Source organism: Neofelis nebulosa, chromosome 15 (assembly GCF_028018385.1).
Source record: "Neofelis nebulosa isolate mNeoNeb1 chromosome 15, mNeoNeb1.pri, whole genome shotgun sequence".
Taxonomy (NCBI): Eukaryota; Metazoa; Chordata; class Mammalia; order Carnivora; family Felidae; genus Neofelis; species Neofelis nebulosa.
Window position 1 is genome coordinate 73,575,282 of NC_080796.1, and position 14,297 is coordinate 73,589,578.

The following is a 14,297-nucleotide window of genomic DNA, read 5'->3' on the forward strand; positions in this document are numbered from 1 at the left end:
CTTTTTGTAGAACAGAGCCCTCTTTTATTTTTTTTTAATTTTTAAAATTGTTATTTATTTTTGAGAGAGAGACAGTACGACTGGGGGAGGAACAGAGAGAGAGGGAGACACATTCCAAAGCAGGCTCCAGGCTCCAAGCTGTCAGCACAGAGCCCGATGCGGGGCTCGAACTCACGAACTGTGAGATCATGACCTGAGCCAAAGTCGGCGCTCAACCAGTCGACTGAGCCACCCAGGCGCCCCAGAACATATGCATTTTTTAAGAAAAATATCTAATATTGTACTAGCAGCTGAGGGCTAACGCATAGCAGCCAACCATGCACCAGGCACCGTTCTAAGCATTTCCACAGAGCACACACATGAACTGATTCTAGTCAGCCCTTTCCCAGATGAGAGAGTTGAGGCACAGGAAAGCTGGGTAACCGGTGAGTGAGTGAGCGGTGGGGCTGGGACTGGAGCCCAGCCAAGCGGCCCCCACGGCGGCAGGTGCCAGCTTTAACGGGCACATGCTGTTGCCTGAGCAGCCGGGGGCAGGGGAGCCCATCTTCTCAAAGTACATACCACTGAGAATCTAATAGAACAGTAAATACCGTGATAACACATTTATCAGGCACTTACTATGTTCCAGGCTCTGCGCAAACACTTGAAATACGTTCCTTCATTCATCTCTCATCACAACCCCTCTTTACAGACATGCAAACTGAGACTTGGCGGTTAGGTAGCTCTCCTAGAGTGGCGGTGCTGGAGAGGGTGCTGGGACCAGGTCACCTGGCCACTCGGACTCTTGGTAACATGCAGAAATGCACGTCTCCGCCTTTACGTTGGCTGGCATGCGTTGGGGGGCAATGCAGACACGGTTTTGGAAACCACTGGTCCAGGGGTGCCTGGGGGGCTCAGGTGGGTAAGCAATCCGACTCTTGATTTCGGCTCAGGTCATGATCTCAACATTGTGAGACCAGCCAAGCATGGAGCCCGCTTAAAATTCTCTCTCCCTCTGCTCTTCTCCCCGGCTGGTGCTCTTTCTCTCAAAAAAAAAAACAAACCCAAAAAACAAAAACAGCCACACTGGTCTGAACTAGCCATCTTCCTTCCCTTCCTCCACTTTACAGAGCATATATAACTGGTGGTAGGGGGTGGGGAGGGGGTCATACAGAGCCAGCACAGGAGCGGAACCTCTAACTTAGGCGTTCAAAGGAAGGCAACTAAACTTTCCTTTGAACCAATTAAGCATCTGAGGTTTTCACAGAGGCAAATCTTTTCACTTCAGGACACCCCATAAGGTAGCTATTTGTATCACATTAAAAACAAAATTTAATGTTTATTTACTTTTGAGAGAGAGACAGAGACAGAGTGTGAGAAGGGGAGGGGCAGAGAGAGAGAGGGAGACCCAGAATAGCAATCAGGCTCCAAGCTCTGAGGTGTCAGCACAGAGCCCCACGCGGGGCTCGAACCCATGAACTGTGAGATCATGACCTGAACCGAAATGGGACACTTAACCAATGGAGCCACCCAAAGGCCCCTATTTGTATCACGTTGTTACAGTGGAAGGGAATTTTGTTTAGAAATTCTGTCTAAGCCATTTGCCAAAAGCGGGATTCAAACCTGTTACCCCAACAGGCAAACCCAGGTCGTTTCTACTGGACCTCACTGCCCACTCCCCTAGCACCCAGCACAGAGCATCCTGCACACCTCCCTCCCTGGGTCCCTCCCTTCCTGATGTGGACACTAAGTATCCCACCACTCCCCTGACCTAGCAAGGTCCAGAGACTTGGCTTCGGAAGCCCAGAGCTAGCTCTGCACCCCCAGGCTTCTCTGCTGTGGGGCCCCAAGTCCCCTGACTTCTGTCCTGACCTCCCTCTCACACAAAAGTGGAACCAGGCACCAGCCTCCACAGAAGGATTTCACTGAGACATTTGTGAAGCGGTTCCAAGCGGGGCTGGGCATCTAGGGGCCTGTGACCTGTGCATTTTAGCTCCTACCCCTCAAATGGTGATGCAAACTGGAAGCGGCAGCACCTTGGGGGTCGTGAGAAATGCAGCCACCCCAAGCCTACCGAGTTAGAATCCGCTCTTGGAGAGGATTCCCAAAAGATTCGTTTGCACACTGAAGTCTGCAGAGCAGGAGTTAGACCTGACTCCCCGGGGAAGCCGGCTTATGCCCGGCCACCCGTGTAACTGACCCTCTGCAGCTCTGGGCTCATTGTTAGGGCCAGCTGTGAGGTGGTTGAGGATGTTATTGTAAGGAGAACTTGGATATTAAATTGCAACCAAGGCCTGGGAGCTTATGGCAACAAAGGGAACCTGGTTGCTTCCTTTCAACCTTGATCTGCACGGTGGTCTCAATGCCGGGCCCAAGAGATCTGCTGGAGAATTCTGAAGTCTGGCAGCCACCTCCCAACAGGCTATTAAGATGCAACAAAGTGGAGAAATGGATAGAGCTCTTGGTTTTAACGAACTGGGCTACACGACATCGTTAAACAATTTAGAACATGCTTGTTGCCCTCAAACTCTGCACATTTATAACCACTGGCCTGGACGCTTAAAGGAAGCGTGTTGTGACACAGGACTTTCCGAAACATCTTCAAAAACTTGTGACAAGACTCTGGGCTAACAATAAGAACAAACAAAAGCATTAGCCTGACAGAATGTGGACTATCACACTGACAACATTTCAAACTGGAATGCTTTGCAAAGTAAACACCAACTGGAGTCTAGCTGCTCTGTTGCAACAAGTTTGGATTTGCTTTTGAAACAAATCGACAAGTCCCCGCAGAGGCTGGGGCCATGCATCGCAACAAGAGTGGCCCACTGTGCCAGCAGCGCCTGGGACAGGGCCGGAGGGGCTCCTAGCCCAAGGAGGAATTCTGCCGGGAGGCCACACTGTTATAAAGGAAAAACTTGTTAAATGCATTGCCCTAAGGATGTCGTGTGTAAGGACAGCGGGCTGATAGGAAGGACGCTGTAACAGCCGCAGGCCTCCGCTAATAAGCAGCCACCCCATGTCCCAGACGGTGTCAGGGCAGAATGTTATCCCACCTCACTGGTGAGGAAACTGACTGAGGAAAGTGCAAGGAGGGGATCCGGGCTCTCAGGAGGAAGGCACGTGGACGTGGGCCTTCTGCGCTTCTTTGCAGGGAGATCTTGCATATGCTTTGAGGTCGGATCAGGAAATTGTGCGAAGAAAAGCACGGTTATTTTACCTATTCAAATCCAGAATATCTAGTTGCAAGATGTTAAGGATCTGGAAGTGCGGTAAGAGATCCAAGTTATCTTATCTGAGACCACACAGGTGTCTGGATTTGAGCGAATCCAAGATCGATGGTGACAGCAAATCAAAGAAGTAATGACAGTAGTCCCGTTTGGCTTAACGGGGAGAGACCCAAGTTCAAGGGTTGGTTCTACCACTTGTGATCACAGAACCTAGGCTACGATGTCGTCTCTGGAATCCAGCAAAATCACTCTTGGGAGACCCAGATCCGAGTCATCAACTTTGGGAAGCCTTCAAAGAGTCTTCCCCAGTACCCGCCCCCCACCCCACCGCCCCCCGCAAGAAGCAGTGCCCTGCTCCCCAAACTTCACGGCTTGGTTTACGGATGGTCTGGGATTTACTGGCATTGTACGGTCTCTTCCCCGCGAGAACAGGGCTCGTCTCTGCGGGCTGAGCTGGCGGCGGAGCCCAGATCGCTTTTGCCAGGAAGCAGCACCCAGAACGTGGCCGCTTTGTACCCCAAGCCCTCGGACACCTCCCGGCTTCCAAACTGGAGCCTCGCCCCTCAGCCGAGGCCGCTGCGGGGCGCACAGCCCGCCGTTCGGACCCCCGGCGATCCGCACGTCGGCGCCCGGCGCGCACTGGGGGCGCAGGGCAGGGACCCACACGGGCCCCCGCGGCCGCGTCGGGCCCCGCGAGCCAGCGCCCCCGGCCCAGGGGAGGGGCGCCAGGCCGCTCCGTCCAGCCGGGCGCCAACTCCTCCCGGCCGGCGTGCGGGCGGGCGCCCCCCGACAGCTGCACACAAAGCCCGCTCGGCGAGCTCGGCGCTCGGCTCCTCAGGCCTGTGCCGCCGCGCGCCGCCGGGCGGCCCCGGGTTGGGCGTCGGGCCGCGGCAGGCCCGGGGCGCCGAGCGCCGCGCGCATCGAACCGGAGCGGGAGGGGGAGGGGAGCGGGGGAGGAGGGGGAGGGGGCCGGCGGGGGAGGAGGAAGAGGCCTCGCGCCGAGGAGGGAGCAATTGAATTTCAAACACAAACAACCGCACGAGCGCGCAGCACCGCGCCGCCGCATCCGCGCCCGCCCCGTCCGAGCGGCGCGGGCGCACAGCCGTGGCCGCGCCGGAGCTGGGGCCGGGGGCCGCCATCGAGGCGGGGGCCGCTCGAGGGCCGGAGCGCAGCGGCGCCGCCACCGCCGCGCGCGCAAACTTGGGCTCACGCTCGCCGGCGCGGCGCGGAGCCCGGGGCGCCCGGAGCCCCGCCATGTCGCGCTCCAACCGGCAGAAGGAGTACAAGTGCGGGGACCTGGTGTTCGCCAAGATGAAGGGCTACCCGCACTGGCCGGCCCGGGTGAGCAGCGCGGCCCGCCGCCCCGGCCCCGGGCTGGGTTGCGTAACAGTCGGGAGGACGCGGGCGCCGCGCGCGGAGGGGCGCGGGCGGGGGGCGGCCGAGTCCCCGGCTCGCTGCGAGCGCCTCCTCGCCCCCCGCCGGTTACATAATGGTGGGGGCGGGGGCCCCGGCGAGCGCGGCGTCCGCGCGGCGCCCCCCCTCCCTCCGAGCGCGGCGGCGCGGGGCGCGCGGCCTGGGCTGGGGCCGTCGGGAACCCCTCCCGGGCGCCCCGGGACCCGCTTAGAGACCCCCGCTGCCCTCCCCGATCGCTGCCCCCACTCAGACCCTGCTAGGTGCGAGAAGGTAGCGGGAGGGTCCCAGCCCGGGGAGGGATCTGCGGAGGCGGAGTTCGCTTCTGGAAAACTTTGGTTTGGGGCGGCCGCGAGAGGTCTGAAGTTGGGAGGGTCGAGGAATGTTTGGGGGCGGCGTGAGAGGGGATCTACTTGGCTCGGAAATTAGTTGCCAGAACCCTTCGCTGCTCAGCCCCACAAAAATAGCCCTCCATATGCTGCCAGCTCAAATTGGGGGCCGAGGGTGGCAGGGCCCCTGGGAGGCCGGCAGGTCCAGTCCAGGCTGCCCGTTCCTGGAGGTGGGGGGGCCCCCAGCTGCTTCTCCCCTTAGATAGGAGCCTCCCGCCGCAACGGCCCAGTGTGCCATGTGGTTGACTGAGCCCGCCAACTTGAGGGCCTGCCCCCCCCCCCCCCCCCCCAGCACCTGGCCAGGTGGGAGGGTGGGGCCCAGAAGCCCAACCTGCTGTGTTCCTCAGGTTTCCCCTAAGGACTGGGACAGCTCAAGGGGGGAAGGAGGGAGGGGAGGTTGCTGGAGGAGTTTGGGGGTGTTACAGGGGGCAGCGCCTCTGGCAACTTCCAAGTTGGTCTGGAGAGGCCTTTGCAATTGGGTGCAGTCGTGACCCTGTGCCCTGGAGGTAGGACTCTGGGGAGTGAAATAGGGCCGAGAGCAGTGGGAGGAGGGAGCTTTCTAAGCCAGGGGGCCAAGTGTGGAACTGCTTCCAGGCTTTAGGTTACCGTTCTCCACGTGAGTCTGTGTCTTTATCTGGCCCGACCCTGCTTGGAGCCTGGGAAGTTGCCCCAGGCTCTGCCGGGTCCTGTTCAGAGGGCCAGGCCAACTTTGGGGCCACTCAGAAAACCCAGGAGTCCTTTCCTCACCCTGTACCCTCTTCGAGGAGTATGCTTAACCCCATATGCTTTGAGCTCCCTGTTCCCTGAAACTTGTAGATGTCTGGACACGAATGGAAACGAGGGGCTCTCTCAGCTTCCAGGGCCTTCTAAGTGCCTGGGCTGGGGGTTAGGGGGGTTGTGAGGAAGCAGCCGCAGACAGCCTTGCGTGTGTGTTGGGGTATGTGGCCTGTGGGCACTTGTGTACTTTGTACCTTTGATCCGTCCGGCTTCTTGGCCCAGATGCCAAGGCCCTGTTGGGCAGGGCAAGAACTGAACCCAGGTCTCTGCTGCGACTCCTACCTCCTGGGGGAGGGGGGGTGGGACAAAGTCTGGAGGCTGGGCCAGGCCCCAGGGAAGCCGTGCAGCTGGAATGTGGGTTGCAGGGAACTCCTTCTGGATCAGGAAAGAGAAAACAGTGAGGGGGACACAGACTGCCCCACATTGGCCCCTGTGAGGTAGACCTTCAGGTTTCTGGTGGCCTTTAGGGTGAGGCCGCCCTTGGGACTGGGGATGCCATTTAGTCTTGTCTTCATCCTTCCTGGGCCTCCAGGCCAGAAGGGCGGGACCAGGGGGCAGTGCCTTCCTGTTGAGGCCTGGGCCTTTTAGATAGAGCGAGGCTTGGGGAGAGGGGAGGTCAGACTGGATCTCCAAGAGATAGGGAGGGTGCCACCCTCTGCCTGTGCTCCAGCTTTCGATTGTGACATCTGGGGATCGGTGCACCCAAGGCTCTTATCTCCCACATAGATCCTCCTGGGATGCCAAAAGAGCTGACAAATCTGGGTCTCCTCTCCATGCGTGGATGCTGTCTTAGCCCCTAAAGGGGCAGAGTGAAGGGGCCTGGCCTTTCCTGAGACCAAAGAGGAGTAAGGAGGCCTCGTGGATGGCCAGGTGGAGGCCGCTGAGTGGGTTTTCCTTCCTCAGCCCCTGCTTCTGGGGAGGACGGCTGACTGGGTGGGACTGGAGAGCCCAGCCAGCCGGAGGGGCCACGTGGTAGGCAAGACCTGTCCCGATTGCAGTGCCACACAACATCTTAACCTTCTCCTTCCCCTCTTCCTTCGGCCTGACTTCTTGGGGGGAATCTCCAAGCACTTAACAACTAACCTTCAAGACTCTGGGATTCCCCCCCCCCCCCCAGGTTCCTTCCTCCTCTCTCTGTTTCCTGTTTCACAATCCCAGAAAACCTGAGCAGCCACAGGGCCTCACCCAGCTTTCCTCCCTCCCCCACGTCCAGGCACCACCTTCTCTTTTCTGCCTCTTGGGCTTGCCACACTTTCCCGGCCCCAACTGTCTCCTGCCCCAGATTTTCCGGTTCCTGGGTCAGGCCGGGCTCGGCTCTGGGTGTGGTGGTCAGAACCCTGGCTGGCAGTCAGTGTGGCCTTAGCCTTCCCTGCTGTCTTCCTACGCGTGGACAGGCGGTCCCCTACTTGGCTTTGGTCCGAGACTGGGGAGAGGTGTTCGGTCGCCTCCCCCATTCCTCACCTGGGGTCCCTCATTAGGCTTCAGCGGGTGGCCATGAGCCCTGGCGGCCGGGGGGCAGCTTTTCTTGCCCTGGGGTCTGTCTGATGGAGCCAGGCACATGCAGAGGGTTGGGCCTGGAGTGGATGGGCCCCCGCCTGGGAGAATTAACCTGCCCGGATTTCTGGAATGGCTGAGAAGTAGCAGACCCCCTCCCCCGTTGACCAGTAGAGGGGGTGCGGCAGGGTCCCTAGCACTGGTCCGGCCCCACCCTGCCCCGCTTACCCTTGACTCACTTGTTGTGAGTCACGGTCTGGATATAAAGGCACCGCCTGGGAGACATATGTCTGTATTGGGGGTACAGGCCTCTCTTGAGACCTCATGTCCTCCATACGCAGGAAAGAACTGCCCTTCACTTTGAAACGCGAGAAAGGAGGTTTCCTTTGTAGCTTGAAGGATGGAAGGGACTTTTCCCCTTTGTGAGGTGAGGGGTTGAGGATTCCACTGAGTGAAAACAGCCCACTTGTCCAGGCGCTTCCCCCACAAGGTACCACTGTCAAGGTGAGGCCGGGAGCGGGGTGACCCTTTTGGGGTCGAAGGCCCCTGACTTCCCTCTGAACTCCATACCCACCCTTTATTTGGCTAGAAGTCAGCAGGGCGGGTGTATCTGGCGTGTGGTTCTATTTTTAATTCTCATCCATTCTTTTGTTTCTCCTCCGCCCCTGAGGCTGGGCAGCTGGTGGCCTCCTGGGTCCCCTGTCACACCGCTCAGCTGCCTGGGAGTTCACTTTACATGGGAAAGCCCTGTGGGGCAGCGCTTTGAGGGCTGTGCTCCTGGAGAGAGCTTCCTGTCCCCTCCTGTCTGACCCTTCCTTCACCCCACCCCCTCTCCTGAGCCTCAGTTTCTTCCCTTTCACCCTTTTTGCGCCTTGAGGCCCTGGCTCAGGTGTGAGCCCCGAGCACGAGGTTCCCTGTTGCACCCCCAGGAAGGCCCTTTTGCCCCCCACCCCTGCCCTGGGTCCTGGGGTCGAGATGGGTGGAGAAGAGGCCTAGGGGAGGGTTCGTGCTATTGTGCACGTCTCCTGGGACCTCTAAGCCCTGGAGTCTCTTTTTTTTTTTTTTTTTTTTTTGCCTTGCCCCCCTCTGAGAGGAGGGTGGGGAGCCAGCTGGTCACAAGACCCAGGTGTCCTGGCCGAAGACTGGCTCCTCCTCCTCCTCCCGCACCCCAGGCCTGGCTTCCTGAGAAGGGCCTGGGCCCTCCAGCGCTAGCTGCGGTTTCCAGCAGGCCGGGGACCCAGGTGCCAGACTCCAGGCTCAGGGGTGGGGGTGGGGTGTGTTCGTGTCCCCTCCTCCCCAATCCAGAGTGGGGGGAGGGGTGGTCACATTCCTGGTTGCTGAGTGGCCCCGGGGGCGGGGTGGGTTGTCATGGCGATGGGGATCCTGTTTGTGGGGGGGAACTGCGTGCCTTTCCACCCCCTGCTATCACACCCCAACCTCCTGGTCATGGGGAGGGCCCAGTTGGTGCTGGGCTTTCCTGAGGGGAGGGGCTGGACTTCTGTCCCCAGAGGCCACAGGGCGAGGGGGGAGGTGCCCAGGAACCTGAAGACTCCGTGCCTGGAGCCCGGTGCCCCTCCGTTCCCTGCCCGGGGCTCCGCCCCCTCCTGGGTGTGTCTCCACGCCTTCTCGGCACCCCGCCTCCCTGTGTCCCCAGGCCCCCAGGTCAGACACTGTGTCCCAGTCCTGGTGGTGTTAATCGATGCCTCAGGCTGTCTGTCTCTGTCCTAAATGCGCGTGGGGCCCCAGTCAACATGGCCACCTGGCCCGTGTCCGGCGGGAAGCCAGGCAGCCGAGGCCGCTGCTGCAAGTGTTGCTGGGAGTTGTAGTCCCCCCACCCCCAGCTCGCTTGGCCTGGGCTCTTCGGGCCTGATCTGGGGAGGCTGTTGGGGCCACTGCCTGTGCATTTCCTCTGACCCCAGATCTCTGCACCTTTCCCTCCTCGTGCCCCCAGGACGTGGCAGGAGACCAACTTTGGGACCCTCACTAACTTCTGTCGTTTGGGGGGGGGAACCTCAATTTCCTCATCTGTAAAATGGGAGTGTCTGACTATATCAAGAGGCTTTCCAAAGTGTTCCCCAGAAGCTTTTGGGGTTGCTCCCTGGGGTGGGGGGGGTTGTTGAATAGGCAGCCCCTTGGTCTTGCGCCTCCACGGTAACCAGAGCAGTGGCCTTTATCTGTCTCATGGATTCATTCAGCAGATCTTCCCGTGAGCCTGCTGCTTGCTGGGCACCTGCTGTCCAGTCTCGGGGCAGGTGCAGGCCAGAGAGTCCACATGGACGTAGCTCAGATGTTGATGTGGGTAACCATGGCACCGGCCCTCTGAAGGAGAGGTGCTGAGGCTTCTGTGGGGGGGCCAGCTGGGCCAGGAGGGCTGGGGGCGCCCTCCGGAGGAAGCCATGCCGGGCTGCGGTTGGAGGGCTCGCCAAGAGTTAGTGAGTGTGGGAGAGCAGAGACCAGCGTGGCCACAGCAGAGAGGGGGAGGGCAGCCAGTGGCCAAGGAGGAGAGCTAGTGCACGTGGGGCAAACCGCATTTAATCCCTGTGGCTTGGGTTCTGTGACTGTCTCCGTTTACAGATGAGGAAACTGAGGTAGAAGGCAGTTCAGTAAGTCGCCCAAGGCCAGACAGATATCGGTGTCAGTCCTGGGAGTATGGCCTCTTCAGGAAGAGGCGTACGGGGGGGGGGCTCTGATCACGAGCCGACTTGGGAAGGTCTCAGCAGGGGCAAAGTGTTGCAGTTGGAAGGCCACTCTGGCTGCCCTGGGGCCGGTGCCTTGTAGGCAGGCTGCAGTCCCGTGAGGGTGGAGGCCGAGAGCCCGGGGGAAGAGGTGACCACCGACGCTGGCCGGGACGTGGGCTTGTGGGCAGGTGGAACCGTGCCGTCGGGCTTGAGGAGAGGGGGCCAACTCCAGGTTTCTGCTGGGCCTGCTGTCTGACTTTGAACAAAGTGCCACCTCTAAAAAGGGTTCAGAAGCCATCTCGGTGACGTCTTGGGCCCCTCTGCGTCGGCTTTTACACAGATATGTCCCGGAGGCCAACCTCGGCCCCAAGTTGTGACCTTAGGACTCCGCTCACACTCAATTTTCCTCATCTTGCTCCCAGATTGACGAGATGCCCGAGGCCGCCGTGAAGTCGACAGCCAACAAGTACCAAGTCTTTTTTTTCGGGACCCATGAGACGTGAGTGAGGGGCCAGAGGTGGGGAGGGCCATGGGCAGAGCGCCGTGGGCCACAGGTGGTGTCGGCGCCCCTTCCCTGCGGCTCAGGCAGGGAGGGCTCCAGAGCACAGTCTCCCCTCTCTCCCCAGGGCATTCCTGGGTCCCAAAGACCTCTTCCCTTACGAAGAGTCCAAGGAGAAGTTTGGGAAGCCCAACAAGAGGAAAGGGTTCAGCGAGGGGCTGTGGGAGATCGAGAACAACCCTACTGTCAAGGCCTCGGGCTATCAGGTGAGCAGCCAGCGGCCCCAAAGACCCCCTGGAAAGCAGGTGTGGCCGCCGGCTCATTTGGAACCCGGGCCCACGCGGGATGCTTAGCTTTCAGGACTGAGAAACCAGGCCTTTCAGGGGGGGCAGGAGCTCCTGGGGTGGGGGTGGGGGGCCCTGCAGGAGGGGCTGGGGTTGGGGGAGGCGTGTGGTATATCATTGTGCTATTTAGACAGTGGCCTGGGGGGCAAGGACAGGACAGAGGCGGTAAGTGGGGACAGCCCTTTAAGGGACCCGGTGTGAGTGTAGGACTTGGCCTTAACTCTTTCCACGAAGGCTTCCAGGAGGAGGTGCTCGTGAGCCGGGCAGGATGAGGCGGGAGGGTGGGGGGCGGGGGTCGGCGGGGAAAGGGTCCCAGCTCCCTTTGGGAGAAGTTGACCCGAGGTTTTGCCTCCTGCTCCAGCCCTCCCCCCTCCTGCACAGAGCCCTGCCTGCCCGGCCAGTGGGTTTAGCCCGGGGCTAATCCGACAGAGGTGGGTCTCAAATCACTCGTGAGACTGGGCACCTGGGGGGGGGGCGGGGGCGAGGCGGGAGAAGGAAGGAGTGAGTGGCCGAGGGCGGGTCTGGGGAGGGGCCCCCACAGGCCACGCAGGTGCCACTCAGCCTCTGCTGTCTCTGCGCGCAGTCTGCCCCCAAGAAGAGCTCTGTGGATGAGCCCGAGCCCGAGCCCGAAGCCACGGAGGGTGATGGCGACAAGAAAGGGAGTGCAGAGGGTAGCAGCGATGAGGAAGGGAAGCTGGTCATCGATGAGCCGGCCAAGGAGAAGAACGAGAAGGGGGCGCTGAAGAGGAGAGCGGGGGACCTGCTGGAGGTAACTGATCCCCGCCTGGGTCCCAGGGAAGCCAGCTGCTACTCCAGAGACCCTGCAGTCTGGGGTGGACCAGCCCGTAGTCTGGGGGTCCCTTGCCAAGAAGCTGGGGCACAGGAGACCCTTCAGCGGCGGAGGGCTGGGGAAGGGGGTTGTGGGTATGTCAAGGAAAGAGCCTCTGTGGAAGAGGGGCACAGGTGGGTGGCTGGCACCCCCACTCCTTGGCCTCAGCCCGCCTCATCTCTGCCAACCCTACCTAGGACTCCCCAAAACGTCCCAAGGAGACAGAAGATCCCGAAGGGGAGGAGAAGGAAGTAGCCCCCTTGGAGGCTGAGAGGCCCCTCCCTGTGGAGGTGGAGAAGAACCGTACCCCCTCTGAGCCCGGCTCTGGCCGGGGGCTTCCTCGGGAGGAAGATGAGGAGTTAGAGGAGGAAGAGGCTGCCAAGGAAGATTCTGAGGCCCCAGGCATCAGAGATCGTGAGAGGTGAGGGAGCCCCCTGCTCTGAGGCAGCTGGGCTTGGGGGTTGACCAGCCACCTGTGGAGGAGGAGGGGGGTCCTGCCACGGAGGCAGGGTGGGCTCTCCCAGGACGTGGACACTGGCTGGGGTGTGGCCAGCCCAAGGCCACACCCATAACCCTTCTCCCCTCCAACCCTCCCCCCGCAGCCTGTAGCCACCAATGTTTCAAGAGGAGCCCCTGCCCCGTTCCTGCTGCTGTCTGGGTGCTACTGGGGAAACTGGCCATGGCCTGCAAACTGGGAACCCCGCCCCGCCCTCCTTTGCCACTTAACTCTCCCCACTCCAAGCCCAGCCCCTGGAGATTGACCTGGATGGGGCAGGCCACCTGGCCCTTGCCTCCAGATCCCCACACCCCTGTGATCTGAGTCAGGGCCATGTGTTCTGCTTCGTGGGCTGCAATGAGGCCATTGTGTCCCTCCCTGCCTGGAGCCGTTTCCCAGGGTATCTGTTGGGGCCTGGACTGGTGGTTTCCACCTCCTGACACCTTCCTGCCCCTCCCCTTCCCCCCCCAGCATTCTGGACCTCTGGATTAGCTGGCATCGGGGGTAGGACTGGAAGGGATGGAGAATAAAACAACAGGGTAGGCTTCTGGGCCTGAGAGGGGCGATCTTCAAGTAGGGGTGGGGGGTGGGCAGGAAGATGGCATCTTTGTGCACTCCTGTGCCCTCCTCCTGTACCTGCTCTCTCAGCCCCCTAGCTTCAGGGGAAGTGGGACAGCTTGTAGGGGAGGGGCTCCCTTCCATAAACCCTTGATGATGGGCAACATCCAATCTTCCTTTTGCTGACCCCAGGAGTTCTGGGAGTCACAGATGATCGTCAGAAGATTTGGGGGCTCCCGAGTTGTTGGGCCGAGGACCTGAGGTCCAGAGGGTTGACTTCACCCAGCTAGGGTGGGAGCATTGAGGAGCGTCTGTCCACCTCTGATCTCTGGCCAGAGATAGGATGCCCTGGGGAGACCCCTTAGCTGCCCTTTTCCCTCTCCCCACAGTGCTCAAGGCCATCCTACAGTCACATATGTCACCCAGACATGAAAAGACACATTTTTTAGGAGATGTTTTTAATAAAAGAAAATTACAAAAAAAAATTTTAAAGACCCCTATCCCTTTGTGTGCCACCCCCACCCCCGGCTCCTTCCCCTCTCTTGCCCCCACTTACGAGGTGCACTGGGAGGCTTCCCTTCTATTTGGGGTTTGATGACTTTTCTTTTTGTAGCTGGGGCTTTGGTGTTCCTTCTGGTGTCCGTTCCCATCACGTCCCTCACCTGGTCTCCTCAGCGTTGTCACCAGATCTGAAACCCACTGGGAGGACAGGGGAATAAGTGCCCTTGCCCAGCCTCTGTAGCGGCCTCTATGCCTCTCTCCCGTCTCCCCCCACCCCCACCCCCCCTTGGGCTCTGATGAAAAATTGCTGACTGTAGCTTTGGGACTTTAGCTCTGAAAACCGTAGACGATTTCAGTTCTAGGAAAATAAAACCCGTTGATTACTATATTGGATTTTGAGTGATTCTTTGGGTGGGCGGCCGGGAGGGGGGGGGGTTGGCCATTTCCAGGCCCCCTTCCCAGACGGAGGAAGTGGTGCCAGCTTCCTTTCTCAGGCTGCGAGACAGGAGGGCAAAAACCCAGGAATGCGCTGCTCCCAGCAGCCGCCGCTGAACCACCGTCTGCCCTGCTCCCACCTGGGAAGCCTTAAAGGCCTGCACGAGAAGTGCAGTGTGCGTGCTGACCATCCGGCCGCAGCCCCTGGCGGCCACGGAGGGGGGAGGGGCTGCTGTGTTGCTGAGCTTAGGAGCTGGGGATGCCCGCCACCCTCCGCTGGTGGGGAAGGGCCCGGAGGCTGGTAGCGTGGAACGGCCCGCTACCCCGAGTTGCGCGCAGCGGCTGGACCAGGTCATCGCAGGTGCCTCCCACAGCTGACATTTTGTGACTAGCCCATCGACCGGCAGTGGAAGGGCCCACGTGTCATTCCTTTCTGCAGAAAACCCAGGACAGTTTCTTAGTGTGCCCCGGTCCCCTGCTGCAGACGGGCGCGCGGGCAGAGGACTGGCCGCAGCCCAGCCTAGAAAGGGAAGCCCTCTGCTTTGAACAGGAAGCCACAATCCCCTAGAAAATGGAGCCCCCCCTCTCTGAGAACTACGGTTCCCAGCGGCCTCCACGCAGAGCGTGCGCAAAGACGCGCCGAGCGCCGCACCTATCCTGCCCTGCCTTCAACTCCCG

At 60.3% G+C, this 14,297-nt stretch overlaps 1 protein-coding gene across 4 annotated transcripts; it reads left to right on the plus strand.

Annotated features, from left to right (window-relative positions):
* Positions 1–4,197: 4,197 nt before the first annotated feature.
* HDGF (heparin binding growth factor) lies at positions 4,198–13,570 on the plus strand. Of its 4 annotated transcripts, none has more exons than XM_058701801.1 (6): positions 4,198–4,550; positions 10,380–10,456; positions 10,584–10,722; positions 11,384–11,569; positions 11,827–12,050; positions 12,232–13,570. In XM_058701801.1, exons 1-6 carry the CDS (start codon positions 4,464–4,466, stop codon positions 12,236–12,238), a joined length of 720 nt encoding a protein of 239 aa, XP_058557784.1. In that variant the 5' UTR covers positions 4,198–4,463; the 3' UTR covers positions 12,239–13,570. The 4 variants fall into 4 exon arrangements, with proteins under 4 accessions (XP_058557784.1, XP_058557787.1, XP_058557785.1 ...); XM_058701804.1 differs by lacking the exon at positions 4,198–4,550 and adding an exon at positions 4,750–4,892; XM_058701802.1 differs by lacking the exon at positions 4,198–4,550 and adding an exon at positions 5,409–5,514.
* The last annotated feature ends 727 nt before the right edge of the window (positions 13,571–14,297 follow it).

Bases quoted from the DNA above. Each gene is read 5' to 3' on its own strand.
- HDGF (XM_058701801.1), top strand. From the start codon at position 4,464: ATGTCGCGCTCCAACCGGCAGAAGGAGTACAAGTGCGGGGACCTGGTG. The intron at 4,551-10,379 runs GTGAGCAGCGCG...TCTTGCTCCCAG, and splicing joins ACCCGCACTGGCCGGCCCGG to ATTGACGAGATGCCCGAGGC. The intron at 10,457-10,583 runs GTGAGTGAGGGG...CTCTCTCCCCAG, and splicing joins TTTTTCGGGACCCATGAGAC to GGCATTCCTGGGTCCCAAAG.